Source organism: Nannobrachium achirus (assembly GCF_963921795.1).
Source record: "Nannobrachium achirus genome assembly, chromosome: 20".
Lineage (NCBI taxonomy): Eukaryota > Metazoa > Chordata > Actinopteri > Myctophiformes > Myctophidae > Nannobrachium > Nannobrachium achirus.
The window spans coordinates 21,947,938-21,967,445 of record NC_137827.1 but is presented as its reverse complement, the minus strand read 5'-3'; the positions used below and the strand labels follow the sequence as shown (position 1 = coordinate 21,967,445).

The 19,508-nt window shown below is 42.6% G+C and overlaps 1 protein-coding gene across 2 annotated transcripts in view; it reads right to left on the bottom strand.

The window, feature by feature from the left end:
• The window catches only part of slc35f4 (solute carrier family 35 member F4), a gene marked incomplete at both ends in the record, with an annotated part of 37,363 nt that overhangs the window by 5,599 nt on the left and 12,256 nt on the right, over positions 1-19,508 (bottom strand). The window contains 3 exons of one of the 2 annotated variants that reach the window (XM_080750390.1): positions 3,783-3,928; positions 4,572-4,726; positions 11,409-11,484. In XM_080750390.1, the coding sequence (XP_080606516.1) occupies positions 3,783-3,928; positions 4,572-4,726; positions 11,409-11,484 (377 nt within the window). Of the gene's footprint in view, positions 1-3,782; positions 3,929-4,571; positions 4,727-11,408; positions 11,485-19,508 lie in introns of those variants that run through there. The other variant, XM_080750389.1, reaches the window with a different exon arrangement.

The following is a 19,508-nucleotide window of genomic DNA, read 5'->3' as shown; positions in this document are numbered from 1 at the left end:
CTGTAAATGTCAATTAAAGGAGAGATATGTCATTCCAATGTTGTCTCACTAATGGTGTAAACTGTGTTTACGATCAGTCTGCTTGCCCACAGATGGCTCTTATTGGCATTTGGCAATGCTGGCACACAGTTTATTAATCCCCTAAAACTCCAAAAGGATTAGCCAGGTCTAAGAAGGCAGATATTCAGCCATCGGGACATAAACAACCTCCACCTCCTCACTGGCAGTGCCCCTGCTGATGTCAGAGAAGGGAAGTTGCCAGCTGAGTAGAGTTCACTTCACAAAGATGAACGCCATCTCCTCCATGGACGCCAACCCCTTGCCCAACGACTGAAGTCAAGAAGAAGCCATGTCCAAGCCAAGCCTGTGACAACATCTCAGGAAGAAACCAGACTCCAGGTATGAACAAAAAAGCTTGATAATGACCTCCCTCCTATTGACATGGGAATCCCCTTTATGAAGATCCCCCTTCTGGCTCAGATGCACATATGTCCTGTGCACACTCAACCTCAGTCCAAAACCATATCTAAATATACTAACGGTGACTAACCATCTAAAATGTATTAAACCACACCAAACTCATGCCTAAACTTAATAATTCAGTGCCTAACCTGACGATGCTGAAAGCAGACCTTGCAGTCTGATTTTTGCCATAGTAATAATCACCGTCATAATCACTCAATTATTACAGCCAAACTGTATTGTGTACACTAGGTTTTGACGAATGTAGCTGAAGGTTAGATTAGTTCATGTCCTCTAATACAGTGGTTGTCAAAGTGGGATCATGGGACCCCCAGTGGTCCTTGAGGTTGTGCCAGGGGGTCCCCAGTGAAATTGTCAGATACCGCTGTCTAGTCTTTCACAGGCCCCACTCCAAACACACCAACACGGCATTGATGGTACTGTATGCAAGGAAACAATCGAGACTTGGTGAGGGGTGTGACCGAAAACAAACACTGTGAGCGATAAACTGTAACTCTGAGTTATAGGGGTCCGTGGCCTAATGCATAACAAACTGGGTCTCCTTGAAATGATAAAGTTTGAGAACCACTGCTTTCGTTTCATGTCCTCGCTCATCCTCTCATGTCCTATAATGTCCTCTCGTGGGGTCTAATATTTCCCATGTCCTCTATGTATTGTAATATCTTTCATGTCCTATCCTGTCTTCTAATATTCTCTCATGGAGTCTAATATCTCTAATGTGCTCTAGACTAACATATTCTACTATCCTTCTTCTAATATCCGCTGATGTCCTCTAACACAGTGGTTCTCAAACTTTTTGGGCTTCAGTTCCCACTTTTTCTGATTATATGAATCCAAGTATCCCCTTTAATCGACGACAACACTTTGATTAGAAAATACTGACATAAAAAGTCAATATGTTGAAAATAAATAGTAAGTAGCATGTTTTTTCTATTCAGTAACAGTTGTGTTAATCAAAATTCGTACTTAATTTGGTTTAAAGCTTTACAGAGCAGCACGTTCACATACACGTGTCAATGTTTTATCATTAAACATTAAACGTAAAATACATTTTACATTTTCTCTCAAGTACCCCCGTAGTACCTCTGCGTACCACTAAGGGTACACGTACCCCCATTTGAGAAACACTGCTCTAACATATTCTAATGTCCTCTCACGTTCTCTAAAGTCTGTACGTTACATTAATCTTAGGCAGTTTGTTTTGATTATATGAAGATATTTGCATCCAGTGTATCCCTAATGCTGTGGCCATCTTGGAAAAACGGCGGCCATATTGTATTTTAATAAGCAGCCTAAAGGTGATGCAAAATGTCATGCCTGCTTGTGTAGCAGTAGCAGCTCAGAGCCTCTGCCTGATGGCCAAAAGCCTAATATCTCCCTCACCCGAGGGAGAATTCTCCTTTAGGCTAGTGCAGGGGTCTTCAATGTTTTCAGGCCAAGGACCCCTTAGTTGAGAGAGAGATGAAGCAGGGACCCCCACAACCTTTTCATAGATTCCATATATTTTCATCGGTTGACACCACAATTGTGTGTTCTTATATTTAACCACTTGAACCGTCAATACTTAATAAACTTGACCTTTCACTCAGTACTTGGTCTGCTCTTTTTCCTCCAAAACTCTCTGCCGAAAATAGCAGATCTACAAGCTCGAGCTTGTAGATCTGCTATTTTTGGCTAAGGTTCTCAGAATATGGACACTAGGGTTCAAGTGGTTAATAAAAAAAAAAGGTTTCTATCACACAAAGATTTGGAGGACCCCCTGTAGTAACTCTGAGGACCCCCTAGGGGTTGCGGACCCCCTGTTGAAGACCCCTGGGCTAGTAGTTAAGATGTTGGCTTTCCACGCGGGTGACCAGGGTTCGATTGCAGAGCATTACAATTGTGTATCCATCTGAACGATTTAGCACTTAGCTGCCCCATCACAACTCTTTCGGAAAAGGGTTTGAGAATGATCACATTTTGCCAGGGTCTGCTCAACACATGATCCAGATCAGTATCAGATCAGATTCTGTATGGCGGAAAACCTCATATGTCCAAAACAGATACTTTTCAGGAAATGGAAAAAGGAACCTGTGTTCCAATGGATCCAGTGTAATTCACTAGTTTGCAAATCCCGCCCCATTCTGCCCTGTTACTATGATGGGACATTTGACCCTGGGCAGATTGTTTTTATAGTGGCAGTGAATGGGATTTTTTTATGTTTTCATAGCCTCATTACAGCTATATAAAGTACCAAAGGAAAAACATCTAGGTGATATTAATAAAAAGGGAAGACAAAGGTACAGTAGTTACATTGCAAAACAGGGGGTTTCCCCGAAAATATATGTTTTAATTTGTTTAATCCCAGTGGGACAGAATCACTATTGCAGATTCTTTTATAGTGGAAGTGGATGGGATTTTTTTTTCCTTCATAGCCTCATTACAGCTATATAAAGTACCAAAAAAAACACATCTACGTGATATTAATAAAAAGGGAAGAAAAAGGTACAGTAATTACATAGCAAAACAGTAATTTCCCCCCGAAAATATATGTTTTAATTAGTTTAATCCTCTGGATCAGAGAGAGAATAGAAATAGAAAAAGAAAGCGCATTGCATCTTGGGTAGGAAGAGGACAGGCTGATTATAGTTCTCCTCACATAATAGGCTGGCTTTTCGTAATTCTGCCCATTTAAATTATATGTACCCAATCGTGACTCTTAGACCATTGATAAGGTCCATGTGAACTAGTTTGTTGAAGCTTATTCGTTATGATGAGCGAGATCGCTTGCCGTCGCTATCACCTCCCGCGGCCGTACCGGGCGAACTCCGTGTCGCGCAGTGCGGACAGTTCTTGAAAGCTACATTCAACATTCTCCACTGCACAAACTCCACCCCCGATAGCAAAAAGTGAATGTTTTTTTCTGGTTGGCCAGTCAGGGAGTCTCAGGGACCAATCAGAAGGCTGACAAACGGTGAATTGTTATTGAGTCACTAGCTCTTGTTAATACTTTCCACATGTTAAATATTTATAAAACCCACAGACAGACTTAAAGGAGTAGTACACCCCCAATTTCTTTTTCTTCTATTGATTACTCACGCCATGGAGACTTGAGTTCAATCATATTCTTTTAGTTTTTGTCACATTCCTAAGACAAAAACTTTAAAATTGTAAATTTACCCCCATATATTTTTGCTACTTTTGTGTGTAGTGTAGTATATGACAAAGTAGGGCTTTAAATTACAAGAAGACAACAACATAAAAAAGGTGAAATATGGCGATACAAGGTTTCTGCCCGACAGCAACATTATGTTACTCACCTAAACTTTTGGATGGGGGTCTGCTTGTCTCGTGTGAGGACCACGTGTCCAGAGTAGTAGATGGGAAAGAAGAGGATATTCCAGTTGCTGCTGAACCAGGAGATGAAGAAGGGACAGGAGAAGGACTGGAAGGTCAGCTTTACCACCTGCGTGTAAGGGATGGGACGATAATAGTTATTATTGTTTTTACCCTGATAAAAAAAACACTCAATCGTATCGTGGAGATTGTCCTCCGCTATGCACAGCTCTAAAACAGACCTGGAAATAACATACTTGATACAGGCAATAGCTCCTTTTCCACTACGAGGTGGAACCAGAACTTTCCAGAACCACCTATTTTTTTGGTTCTGGTTTTGTTCCTACAGCGTATGGCCCGGTTTCAGACAAGGTTCTGGGAACCTTTTTTAGGTCCTGCTCTCGAGGTAGTACTAAACTTGAGTTCTGGGAACCCATGGGCGGGGCCAGCAGCGTTGCTGCTCTCGATTCTGGACCTTCCTGGTTGGGTCTGGTTATATGGAAACTTAAGCAGAACTTGGTCAAGGTGAAAAGTTTTTGGTTCTGGAAAGTTCTGGTTCTTGGTCTAGTTCGTCCCTTTAGTGGAAAAGGGGCTTTTTTTCACTCTCTACCAAAACTTGTAAAGATTGTAGATCTGCTATTTTTTGGCAGATGTTCCGCCCCAGGATAATGGATGTTGGGGATATTTTGATCATTGCGATAATATCGTAAATCGCAATTATTTTGGACACAAAAATCGTGACATGAAATGTTCATATGGAGCTGTATCCCTACCTGCGTGGTGCCCACCCAGGACGAGCTGACTCCCAGCACCAACAGGAGCCCCCCCAGGACCTTCAGGACCGTGTGGGCGCATGTCTGGTAGGACAAACTCTCTCCGCTGGCCTCACTGCCCGGAGTCTCTGCATTAGACTCAGACCCCTCCTCTCCTGGTTGGGTTAATAAGAACATGACATAAAATGTAATATTCTCACTTGGAGGCTTCGGTAAATGCTGTCTGCTCTAGCCGGTGCCACCACTTCAAAACAGTAGAGGCCTCTCTACTTACCATGGTTCAGCAGATTTATTTTTTAATTTTTATGGAAGCGATGACACAATAATTATTCAAGTGGGTTTCATCACCCCACATTATATGAAAATAGTCAGTCTACTCAAGCCTAGATGTTGTAGGATATAACATATTCTGTGATCCCCTTTCTCGAGTGCAGTAGGTAAGCATGTATTGATCCACTGTCCTTAGTAAGCCCTCCCGCAGTTTGCATTACCTGCTGTAAAGGCACTAACACAAAAGGCAAGACTTTGCTAAAATGCATTGGCTTTGCATGGTGCACGCCTGTGTCATAAATAGCACCATAAGCATCATAACACAGCGTAGCATTGAACACCCATTACGTTCAGATGTGGCCAGAAACCTGACACTCTGAAAGCAGGAGTCAGCCTGACCACATGACATTCCACAAGAAAGACGCAACAACCTTGCCGCTTGTGTGGACCATTATCACCGTACTGCAGTGACTACATTAACTCTGGGACATTGTGATATAAATAAATCAAGGTTAATATGCAAAAACCAACTAGGCCAACATTTATTTCTAGAAAGATAGGCAGATAGCATGTCAGTCAGACAGACAGCCAGGTGAATAAATAGACCCATATATTCAGACAGGTAGATAGATAGGTGGGTAGAAACTACAATGATTAGAGAATAATATACCGTAGAAGTGCTGTGTCCCCAGTTTTGAATGTGCATGCACTCTTTTGCACACTGTTGGGAGCATGGTCAATGCCACATACATCCAACTGAAAAGAAAGGCTGCTAACTAAGGATTTATTTAGTTTTTCTTTTCTTTTTTCCTTTTTTTCTGTCCTTCCCTATAGAGGCTATGCGCGTGACATCATCATCATACCCGGAAGTTATGCGGGAACGCCTACTGAGTGGCAAAAAAATACTTTCTGGCCTTGACACATACATCCAAACAGAAAAGTCCTATTTGATTGCATTAAATTACATTAAACTCACTTTGCCGCTCGATTTGCCATTCACTTTATGAATTGTGCATACCCTCTATGCTTTCATTGCAGAATTGCAAATGGTGCATAGCCATGATTGATCGTGGAACTGAATTACTTTTATATGTTAATAACTCAGTTGCCTAAAGTATGTGTGTATGTGTGTGTGTGTGTGTGTGTGTGTGTGTGTGTGTGTGTGTGTGTGTGTGTGTGTGGCGGGGTTACATACTGTGCTACAGACACACATGCATGCATACACACACATCCTCTCTCACGCACATGCACACACACACTCACTTATTCACTCGCTCACACACTTGCGTGTGCACGCGTGCAACAGCATGAGCATGTTTCTTGGTTGATGTGAGGACGTTTCCGGACGGGCTGAGAGAGCCCAGATCCGTTGTACACCGTTAGCTCTCAACAGTCCGATCAATTTACACCAGGACAGGAATAAAAGATGACATGTGCTCGGTGTTTGCTGCTCGTGCCCCCTTCGCTGGCTCAGCACAAGGAGCTCTGCCATTTCCACTACAGACAGTGCAGAAATGTCTCTACTGCAGGGCTTCTCGTGGGTGCTCATTATTATTACCCTTACAGCCCCTTTGTTCACTGCAAACAGCCATTAGCAGGGGTTCAGATAGGAACAGCAGGGTGCCTGTAACAAGTGTAACATACTGAATAAAAATTGATCGCTCCTCTGTGTATTAAGTCTTCCGTCGAAGGCAAAAAGAACAACCAGACAAAGTCCAATACTTTTCACGTTATTAAAGTCATACATCAAACGAAGTACAACGTTTTAGCATGATGTCTTCAGCACTCAGATTCGGGCAGACTTGTAGAGGTTTTACTGGTGTGGTGTGTGGTGCCAACCACAATGTTTACGTTTTGCACCATGACCTTTGGAAAGAGATATGGAGGCTGTCGTGCTCCATTAAGTGAGATCCACGCAAAACTGAGCAATGTTTCACTTTCTGGACCACGTTTGGCTTAAGCTTATGGAAGGCATGAGCTCAATTTGGTACTTTCTTAAAAGAGCACTAAAGGTGATGAATGTGTAATGTGTTACTATTGGATTAATAGTGGTGAATTTAATAGAAAAATGGAACAGGCCTTGAATATATGGCCACACTACAATGAAGAATGTCCAGTCCTCAGAGTAAAGTCTGGTGTTAATTTAAACTTCTGCGTAGTTCAATGCATTAGAGACTTGCAATGTTACCAAAGAAATTAAAAGTGTGCAGTCCTGCTTGCAGTCATATTGATTTCTTTTAAGCGATTCACACAGAAAGCTAAATGGTTACATTTACACTCCATATTTTACTGTGCATTCTAGGTGTGGTGTCATGCACACCAACAGGGCAAATAATAGTCTTATGACAAAATGACACTATGGTATTTAAACTAGATGTCTTGCAAACATCGAATCCAAGATTTTTGTTACAGGTAGAGAACATAAGCCAGCTACTGTATATTTCCTACCCTGACCAGTACTATACTATATAATAACACTCACAATTCTATTGTAAATTGCCTCTCAAATTCTGTATAGTTCAATTCAATGCATTATTAGAGAAAGATGAGAATGAGAATGAGAAATCTCTACAGATACATCAAACGTCTGCAGTATAGTCCTTGCAGTCCCACTGTATTTACTCAGTAATAAAAGGTTTCATTCTACCGCATCTCATTTGGGAGGTCCCCAGTAAAGAGGTGAAAGCAAAACATTGATGACTAATCTAGACTCAACTGCAAGACTCATCTAGGGATTTGGTTTAATCAGATTGTGTCTTAGAAAGGATTCTTAATCAAGCTTATGAGCCCAGTGGCTCCTTGCATGAAAACATTCACGTTCATTTATATAACAGATTACTTCATTCTTTTCTCTTATTTTGTTCCCATCTCTCCTTGCCCACCAAACAGGGTGGTTTTAATTCCTGGCATCAACAGCATTTGTTGATTTCTCTGTGCTAAAAACTGTTCATTGCTAACATAACACGTTTTAAAACTGAACTATTCCCCTTTGTCATTAATGCACTTTTAATGGCTACTGTATATTTGATTTGTTACTCATAACAGCCGACATTAGTGCAGAGATGCTGACTATAGTGCTTCTAAGAAAAAGGTCTCTGACAGTCTGGTGCTGCAGAGGAACTGTGAATAAACTCTGCGTGCACTTTGTTCAAGATGAATGTGAGTCAGGCTACTTGACTAGAAAATCACTCAACAGTTTTGACGCTCCCATAAAATGTGTTATTAAATGTTATTTTAGTTACTTAAATGTGATTGTGAAGAGTCATCAAGAATTTGTGAACGCTCACATTTCTGTGTGCTCCAAATTCAATCGCCCATCCATCATTTGTTGGCTCATATTATCAACAAGGCTACATTACAACTATTATTAGAGGTAGAGTCCATATACTGTGTAAAGTAATGTATCCAAAACAAATAGTTCCTCACATAAAGCATATGTAAAATACTCGAAAGGTAAGTAAGCAAGCTACTGGGTAAGTGACAGTGAATAAAAGTCATTTTTCTAGTTAGTAACATTGCAAATCAAGAATCTAAAACCATGGTACTGATAGTGTATGAAGTTCTTTTTTATAGTACACTGAGACTGAGAGTGTACAAATGGAACCACATCGACCCATCCACACAACCATTTGTGTGTGTAATAGGGGCTAACATTGACATTATCTCTAATCTATAACTTAATTTAATTAAATAACTGCAGATTCTATGCTGGAGTTTCTTCACTGTAGTATACGCCATACCTTTGGCACACAAGAGAGCATGCATACTCCCCCTGCCAGCATGACGCAGTACTCTGCTGGAACCTCATATTTCAATCCATTCAGTGTTTTATACCTGCTACAGAGGCAGCCCCCGGGCGACATTGATGGATAGATCTGTGCTGCATCCAACATGGACAACACATGAGCCTGTAGACATTTACTGCATGCCAGAAACTGCATCATCTCCTTACCTAAATTAGGTGAGTGGAGGTGGTACATCTCGGTAGCTTAATGATGAAAGGAAGATTAGTGGAATCTTTCTCTAATCCCAGGTACAATCATCAACTCTAGGTTAATGGAAGCTATGAATTTCAAGTCTTAACCACTTAAACCCTATCAGACTTAGTGGACCAGGGTCCGCTCCTGTTTTCCCTCTACACCAAATCTCTTCAGTGAAAATCTACAAGCTCACAACGCGTCACAACATGTTGCAACGCAGCACCATGTGTAACAATGAAGCGTGTTACGAGCTTGTAGATCTATTTCCGCCAAATGTTCGCCCCCAGTGGGGTGGGGGCGGGGTGCAGAGGATGCCACTCCCACAGGGCTCCTTCCGTGGAGCTCACTAAGGGGCCTTTTCCACTGGCAAAGAACCGGTTCTGGTTCTTTCTCCTGCCTATGGGATGAACCAGAGGTGAGCTTTTCCACCGAGAACCGGAGTTGGTTCCGAACCATAAAAGTTGGTTCGGAACTGGAACCACAAAATCCTTGGTTTTTGTGGTTCCAGAGCCTAATCCTTGGCTCTGGTTCAGTCTGGTGGAAATGCAAGCCAGTTTGCAAGAACGAACCAAGGTTCCAAAGAAAGTTGAACCGGCACTGTTTCTGGGACCGGTTCTTTTAACCGGCAAAGAACTGGTTCAGGTTCTTTCTTCTGCCTGTGGGATGAACCAGAGGTGAGCTTTTCCACCGAGAACCAAGTTGGTTCCGAACCGTAAAAGTTGGTTTGCAGCCCGGTTCGCAAGAACGAACCAATGTTCCAAGAAAGTTGCCATCCCATAGGCGGGAGAAAGAACCCGAACCGGTTCTTTGCCGGTGGAAAAGGCCCCTAAGGGAGTGGGTTGTTTGACTCTCTGAGGGCAAGCTAAAAGGGATAACACGTTTTGTCTGTAGGTCCTTCCACATTTTTCACATGCTACGTTATGAAACATCCAGACCTCTCAGCCAGGTCATCTGGGACAGGTCTGCGTTCTGTCCTGAGAGTACAAACAAAATGTTGAGAAGCAGCGTTCAGTTTTTGTGCGCCACATACAGTATCTGGAACAAACTCCCTGAAAACCTGCTGAAAACATTTGTGTTTGCTGCCGCTGAGGCTTTTTTTAAAGATATTTTTGGGGCCTTTTCTGCCTTTATTGATAGGTATACAATAGGTTGATAGGAAATGGGGAGAGAGATGGGGGGGTGACACGACGTAGCAAAGGTTGTCGGGATCGGGACTCGAACCCGTGACACACTGTCAGACCAGATTACCAGCGTAGGTGCCTGGACCACTACACTGTGGCTCAGGCCACAGCTAAGGATTTTGATTAATTTCTTACACTGCACTGTAACATTATTTCATCTGTCATACATTATTTTAACTTATATTTATTGTAAGTTCTCACACTAACACTTTAATACCTATTTTGTTATTGTATTTAAATGTAATTTTATGATGTATCTCTTTTACACTGTCTTAATGCTCTAAATGTTTTGTTTACAGCACACCTAAATGAACTTGAAGAGCCAAAAAAGGGAGTCCCGCACACAGTTGCCTGATGAAGGTCCGAGTGACCGAAACGTTGCATCCCTATTCATACATAGTGAAGCCTGTGTGCAGGACTGAAATAAAGTTGCCTTGCCTTGCCAAAAAAGCATCACATAAAACAAGACGGCAGAAATGAGCAGATGTGAAAGCAACCGACAGGGGCCTATTTAGTTTGTTTCTTACGTTGACATCAATGGTGTACTGCAAATGGGCATGTACATAAACAACAAAGCTGGTGTTACTGCATGTCCTATTCAATATCTTAACATCCATTAACAAGGCATCACATAATATATTAGGCTACTCTTCTCTTTATATGGCGTATGTTTTAAGAAAAATCGTTTTAAGAAACACTGCAGTCTCTGTAATTGCTGAATGTGAAATTGCTGAGTATTAACAAAGCTCTCACACTACTTTCTGATCACTGATCATTGTAATGACATGGGACTGTTTTACCAGGTGTTTGATACATTCCGCAGGCTTTGCAAGGTCCCACAGTGTATGTAGAAGCATACACAGGAGAACTAAAGCCTGATTCATACTTCATCACACAGCAGCGTTGTGTTAAGACAAGTGTGTCGCATAGTACAGCAGTTTACACAAAGGATATTCTACCAGTGCTTTTCAAAGGTTACTGCACACCAGTGACCATGGTGTACCTTGAGAAAGACTTGCTGGAGGAACATGGGAAATGTGGCGCATGATGGCACAATGTAATGATTTAAAATCAATGATTTTAAAGGAAATGATAGTCATTAATTTGATGCTCTCCAACGTGCCAACGGCAAACCTCCAACCAGAGACATACATACATATATCTCTAGGGACACACTCACACACACACACACACACACACACACACAGACACAGACACAGACACACACACACACACACACACACACACACACACAGACACAGACACAGACACAGACACAGACACACACACACACACACACACACACACACACACACACACACACACACACACACACACACACACACACACACACACACACACACACAAGCACGGTGTCTCAGGCCCTTCCAGTCCCTCCAGTTTACCTTCAGAGATGGGGCAGGTGAGGACCTGGGTGCTGTAGGAGCTGAGAGGAGCCACTCGGGCCGAGTGTTTCTTCATCCTCCAGTAGGGGAAACAAGCCACTGTCCCTCCCTGGGATGTGTGTGTGTGTGAGGTGTGTGTGTGTTTAGGTGTGAGTGTGTGCCTGGATCCCCGCAGGCTCAGTTCAGCTCTTCCTGTTGGCTCTGAGCATCCTCAGCCTCCCGACTCCTCCGCTGATTTAGTTTGTTTGTTGTTTGTCACTTTTGCTTGATTATCCACCTTCCTCCCAGATCTCTGTCAACTTCCTCTGCCTTCTTCCCGGCGCTCCGATACTCACTTTCACTCTTGTTTCTGCCTCTCTCTCTCTCTCTCTCACTCTGCCTCCCCACCACCTCCTCCTCCTCCTCCTCCTCGCTGTCTCTCTGGACAGCCGTGACACGGCTTTGTTGGAGCTGTGGCTCGGTGGAAGTGCGATGGAGTGGAGACTCTTTCAGTGTTGCACTGTCATGCAGTGATCCAGCGCCTGCCACCGTCTCCAAGGGAGACTGAGCTTCAAGTGTGTGTGGCACGGCGCAATCACTACCCTCATCTCTTTCTCTCTTGCTCTCTCCCTCTCTCTCGGTTGTCCCCTCCTCTTCCTTTGCTCCACAAATCAGCAGCTTTGTTTGGAAGGTAACCCAGCAGCCCCCTGGCTAATTATGTCACTTTAGCAGCTGCCCCCTTCTTTTCCTCCTTCCTCTGCATCCCCTCTACACCCCCACCCCTACTGTACCTGGCCACCCCCTTCCCTCTCTCGCTCTCATCCTCCCTCTTCCAATCACTCTCTTGTTCTCTCTTAGTACTGTACTTGGCACATCTCCCACAATAGCTACTCCTTGAGACTCTGTGGGTCCACGGGACTCCGGTCCTGTAATTTGTGCCATTGCAGCCGTTAACGAATTGAGCAGTGAGATGCTCGCACATCGGACAACACGGCCACATTGTAAACATGGTCATCAATTTAACCACTTCCAACCTGGCATCTCTAGGCATGCCGTTATAGGTGAACATCCAAAAATGTTGACCCCTCAACCCCATTTGCCCGTTATAGACACAGACTCCTTATAATTAGACAAAACAATCTCAATTAAGTCGTGATGATAATCGAAATGTAAGTTCATGCCTATCCCTCTATGATATGCAGTTCCAAATTGCCTATATGCAATCCACCAGAGACGTCAGAGCTAAAGGCCAGCCACTGGGCACAAGGGCACTTTGGCAGAGTTAGTAGGCAGTCTAGGCACCATAGATGTACCAGCCAACATCCACTCACCAGTTTGAACTTGCAATACATCAGTTGCAGTTGCCTGGCTGCACTATGATATTTAACCATAGTTCTGCACTGCCTATAGGACATAAAATCAGAATCAGAATTCGTTTCACAAACTCCAAGCCAATGGTGGGCTCGACCATGTTCCCAAATACCTGTATATGTGTCTCAAAGAATAGACAGGTTTCCTCAGACCCCGACCTCCCAGTCTCAGGGCAGACACTCTAAATACAACACCACTGAGCTGGTTTTCTCAAATATAAAATAAATAAATAAAATACATATATTTAATATATTGTATTTTGTAATACAGATGTAAGATACAAGAAAGGGTCTAATAACTCCTGCATAGATCCCGGGCTTCATGTGGCCATGGGCAAGATTTCACCCTGATCCCACAGCCATTGACTTCCATTATAAAGTTAAAGTTAAATAAGCTGGATGACACTTCCGTGGCCTACTGGCATTGTGCACAAGACTTTTCGCATTGATCAGTCCAGTGGTCTGCCCTGGACAGACAGGGATACATTTGTAGACATCTTTCCTTCCTTTCTTACAGAGCCATAACATAAAACTGACTACCTTTTTATAGACATGTAGCCGAGGCCATGCCCATCATCACCCTCGGGAGCATTGTAAGAGTTTCCATCCAAAGGAACCCTCCTGGCCATGTGATCTCTGTCTGCGGTTTTTGCACTTAAAGATTGAATGGGCTTCACCGTCACTGTGGCCTATACATCAATGGCATACTGTTTGGCTCAGTACTCTATGTGGTCACTGGTCAGACACACAAGAGGCTTTGCACGCTGTAATATTATCTTAATGCAACAACTTCCCTGCAAACCCTCTCACCACTGAAAGGCACAACACCGCAACGTGTTGTTTCAAGGGCCACATCCACACATTTAGGCAATTTCTTTAAATCGATAAAACACTGTGCGTGTCCAGATCTCAAAGCCCCCAGGTGTATATATATTATCATTAGCCAATGATTTTTGTATATTTATGTTCCTGTGATTATAATATTTGCCTGATGAAGACCTAACGGTCGAAACGTTGCATCAATAAAAAGTATGCTTTTGGAGCTCCCGGTTGTTTTATCTTCTCCCAGATCCCCAAGCTCACGTCATGTTGCGAGCTTGTAGACTGGCTATTTTCACTGTGTTGCATGACAAAGTAGGGCTTAAGTTGTTCACGAGCAACAGCTATAATGTCCCCATTTCTCCATTTGGTTTGATTTGTCTTACAATCATGTGTTCTATCACTTTATAAGTGTCACCCTGAACCACCACCCCCACCTCAGCCCTCTCATGTATCTTTACACTGCAATGTGCATCACTCAATTCTGGCACTGATACAAAGAGCATGGCTGATCAGAGCACTGTGTTTGTTCATCAATCTGACAGAGGGGAGATGCAGACAGGAAAGCAAGCAGTACCTTGCTTTTGTTTGATTGGTCATGAAAAGTGGAGGAAGTATTGTGGCTTTCACCCAAACAACAGTATGGTTATTTATTAGTTTGAATGCTAGAGTCTGCTAGTAGAAAGAGGCCATTGGATTACAGAGGAAAGCCTCCGCTGCTGAAATAACGCCAGTGTGTGCACGCTTGATTCCTTTTGTCACCGACTCATATGACTCAACAAGCACACGGCAAATGCATTAAAGTAATGTCGCGTGGAAAGAGCTTATGGATCTAGCAAGGGTTACAGTGCTTGTCGTGTGGTACGTGCATGTGTAGTAGGCATGGCTCAAAATGATGTTTGGCCAGGTATAATGTGCAAGCACGGGATGGTTGGGGCGGTCGGGGGTGTACGGTAGATCCCCAGAGACGAAGGGCACTAAACTTAAAAATAGCCTTGCTGATGTGTGGAGCCATGGCAGTAGACAGAGAGGAGAGAGAGACAACCGTCCAGTCAGCAGATCTGGGCCCAGGATACTAATCACTAAGGGGCAGATATAGAACACAGGCATTATTGGAGGCTATATGGTTCAAACTGAAGGACTGGATGGATCAATGGCTGGTACGTTGCAGCAGGCACACTGGTGATTTGAGCAGCATGAAGACAGATCCATGTACAGATGCAGACTCATGAAGATGATATAATGGTTGTTTGTATATTCTAATATTATTTAATGATTTATTTATTTCCACATAAGCGATACAATTCATGGGTTTCAAATGGGTAGTCCTGACCTACACCATCCATGTTGAGGACCAACAAAGGATTGATTGGCGTAGATTAGATTAGAACATTAGTTTTATGCCAATCAGACAAATTGAAACGGCTGTGTTGGTCCTCAACATGGCCGTGTAGTGTAGGACTACATTTGAAACCAATGAATACAAGGACACAAAAATGTACAAGGTGCAGTATTAAAGTACAGTCAGAATAACTGCTGGAAAAACGGCATGACACTTCCGTGGCTGGTTGGGTATTTTGGACAAATACCCAAACGCCCCTCAGGGGTAGAAGTAACTATATATTTGGAGGCTACCAATGATGGAAGCACAGACTTTTGCGAGCCGTTTAGTTGCTTTTTTTTTGGCTTCCCAACTACTGTACGTTGTTGGAAGCCTCTTACAACCAACCGTACATGTCTTTAACAGAGATAGATCCTCTGTTACCCATGTTTGCACATTATTATTTGCGTATTAAAACTTTTTGCACAGCACCTTGGCACTTAAATTGTAAATGCAATATTAAGTGTAATGTGTGTAATGTTCAGAGTGCCATAGAGAAGTGCAATAGCATGTGAGTAGTGATTGTTAAGTTTGATTGAATGCTTAACTGTTTGTCTCCAGTATGATTGGGCTGGACCATAGTCAGGATGGCAGAGCCCCCCCCCCCCCCCCTCTGTTGTTGTGATATATTGGTATTTACTTATTGTTGTAGTACAGAGTCATTTTGAATGGAGCCTTACATACCAGTTCATTAAGAGTTTTAATATCTAACTATTAAATGACAAAATATACGTCTTCTGTCTGTTCCCCACAGCCAATAAGGGTTTTTGGTGACGTCACCAAGTTAATAGATTATAAAAAGGGTATCTAAATCTAGAGATTTGTAGTCATCGAAAAGGAAAGAAGAGAACATCCTAGAAGTATATACCTAGTCATTAGCGACGGAGAGGAGGAGGGAAGGAGAGAAGGGGAGGAGGGGGAGGGGGGAGAAGAGAGGATGAGGAGAGGAGGAGGGAAGAAGAGAAGGGGAGGAGGAGGAGGGGGGAGAAGATAGGATGAGGAGATGAGGAGGAAAGGAGGAGAGGAGAGAAGGAGAGGAAAAGGAGGGTAGATGAGGGGGGAGGATGAGTGAGAACGGTAACAGGTAAGGAACGGGTAAGGACCTAGTAAGTGTTTATTTATGTATTGTATACTCTATTTATTGTATGCTCTGATTTAGAATACACCCTTTACAGAGTATAGTCCAGGCTGGCGCTGCCACTTGCCAGTTGCTAAAAGTCTGTGTGGAGAGAGAAGAGGTACATGTGATTTTCGTGTCCTTTTTGTATGTTCTTGGGTGAATAAATACACCTTTTATTGTAGGGTTTAACCCTATCAAGGCCTCTGTACTGGTTCCAGCCGCTATGATGGTCCATTCTCACAATGTCCTTGGCTGCCAAAGATAAACACAAGTAGATTGCACTTAGCTCTGTATGGAACGGAGGAGCGGCTGGTATTGAATGACTTTAGTCATAAAAGCTTCCTCTAAAGGTGCAGGGAACTTCAAGAATGGAAACCGATTTGGAGCCTTCATATACAGTATTAAAGTGTGCTTATAGTAGAGTTAATTCGTAGTAGAGTACACGAACCGATCCGATAACCAATATGTCTGAGTCAGTGTTGGGAGCTTTGTCAAAGTACCGTTGTAGCCTTCTGTCCGTGTCCCTTTTATGCCCATATATGGAGATCTCTGTATCCGTCAGTCCCAAAGGCTCTGGTCGGTCTGTGTCCCTTTTAAAACCATATATGGAGTTCCCTGATGTCATATGCCTATATATAGAATAACGAAGTTTGACGTCATTTACATTTTACACATCCTACCTGGTTCACCCCCCCCCCCCCATTCTGAATTCCCATAGACTTTTTTCATATCGTGTCATAAGTAAGAACTGTGTTCCAAACATAAACAAATGATCTCAGCAGTTTGACTCATATGGATATGAAGAATCAACTGAAAACGCTAATGTTAATGTCGCCGAATTAGTTACATTTTCACCAGAAACAGACTGTATCAAATATGAGTGACTGACTATCATAAACGATACAGAGCCACCTCCCCGACAATATTGTGGAGACAGTTTGTTTATTTTTGGACCACAATGCTTTATATGAGACGATTTTAAGATGACCCCAATGTTATTCTCCATAGAGAAATTACTTCCGTGAACCGGGGGATGAGCGAGTAACGCCATGACTTCGTTACTCTATAGCCGAAGTGTGTACCGATGTCGATCGGTCCCATATATCATCCCTCTGCTCTGTCTCTTTACCATCCACAGCTTCTCAGTCCTCCACAAATGCCATCTCCACCACCAAGGACTCCTAAATGATACAATGCTTCTGCTTCTTTACTGTAGATCAAGGCACCAAATAGTGAAACAGCCCTCCTCTACACCTCCATAGTAACGGTGATGTTCCTGTATACAGTAGACCAGGCATACTGGCGCAGTCGGTCCATTCAGGCCCTTTGTCATTCAGATCAGCCTATTTCTCCTCAATCCTGGCTTTGTCTGTATGCATCCGTCTCTTAATCAACAAACACATCTCTGAGAGAACCAGGACGAAAGTGGAAATACCGCATCATGGTTGTACGCCTCCACCAGCACATTCAGACTGGCAGACCCATATGCAGGGAAGACTTATCTAATGCAGTGGTTCTCAACCTTTTCAGACCCCCAAAATAATCATATTTTAACTGGGGACCCCACCCTGACGAGCACTAAGAGTTGAGGAATTACATTTTGTATAACAAGGTTCTAATGGCGGATCTACATGCTCACAACACCTCGTGTTGAGCATGTATATGGGCTTTTTTCACAATTTCTGACTCTAATATATGTTTAATTTGTCATTTTAGAGCTATTAAAAAGGCCTTAAATTGTCACTTTAGAAACGTGCAGATACCCTCTATACACTTAAACTTTAGGCTGGTTTGTTTACTGTTGAGAGAGAGAACAATGTTGCACATTAACTTATCATCTGGGGACCCCCCAAAATAATTTTTGGGGGGTCCCAACCCACAGGTTGAGAACCACTGATCTAATGAACGTACAAATGTTTTGAGGTGAAAGTGGCCTTGACCTTTGACCACCATATTCTAATTAGGCCTGTGCCAAAAAATCGATTTACTATATTATCGCGATGTTAATGCCACGATTCAATTAAATCGATTTTCAAAGTTCAGAATCAATTGCAAGAAAATACAAAACAATATTCTGGATATCTAGCTAAAGATAGCTGCTCAGAGACAGGCCCATGGTAAAAGCCAAAAAAGGTAGTTCAAAATAATAATATTCTTTGATATTTTCTGAATAAAAAGGACTGAATTTGATTATTGGAAGCACTCAGGCCTGCACAAAAAAGGTTGTGTACTCATTTACAGTTACAGATTTGTAGTTATGTTGGGGCTCCTTAAACAGAGAAAGAAGAAAGTGCTGTGGTCCAACGACCACCACCTAAACATTTTAAAATCAAAGTATATAAAATAGCAATGTAAATTGTGGGGAAAGAAATCGCGAATCGCAGAAAAAAACAATAATCGTGATTACATTGAATCGCCACCCTATGAATCGTAAGTGAATCGTCCCAGGCCTAAATATGAGTCAAATATGAGTCCATCCTTGAGTCTAAGGGAAAGAGAGAGAGAGAGAGAGAGAGAGAGAGAGAGAGAGAGAGAGAGAGAGAGAGAGAGAGAGAGAGAGAGAGAGAGAGAGAGAGCAGTAGACAGTGTAGTTGTGTCAGGACAAAATATAAAATGAATTGCTGTTAAAAAGATGTTACCAGTCACCTGGAATAGGAGGACACCCAGTGGTAAACAAGAAGTATTGCATTTGACGCACAAAACATTTTCAGCATTATGTTCACTGACCAGACAAGTGGCTTTGCAAATGAAAATAAACAAAGATATAAAAATCTCAATATATTTTGCCTACATTCACACAATATAAAATGTAATTAGATTCATATTAGTAATAGAAACATCAAATGCGGTGTCTTATACTGTTTATGTTTTACCTCTGAGAGAGCTGACTGGTCATGTACATTTTCTTCAAGCGCTCTCCATTTTGATTTACACATTGGTAGTAATTAGGGTAAGTACTTCTGACATCCCATCACAAGTGCACATTTACTGTCTGTCTTTTATGGAGTATGGATGCATGTGAAATAAGTCTAGAGGATTCATTTGTAGACCACATGAGGGCACTATAAGGCAGCTGACAAGGCTATCCATATGAACAGTAGACAGTATGCTGCATTGGTCATATAAGGTACAGTAGCACCAACCAAAAGGAAGAGGTGTATTTTTGCATCACGGCAATAATTGTCCACAGTGCCATGTGAAAGCTGAAAATACAGAATCCTCACAAACTCATATTAACTTATGGCCGAAAAAAAAAGTTAAGAGGGTTTAGGTGGGGGCCTGGGTGCCCGAACTGTATTTGCCCCACCTGCTCATAATTATTTATGGGGGTAGGGGGTGGTTGTATGGCCAAGTTCTATGTATCATTACCTCCTCACATCCCACTGGAATTTCTGGACATAGCATACTTTGTGCTTTGCATACATTTCCCA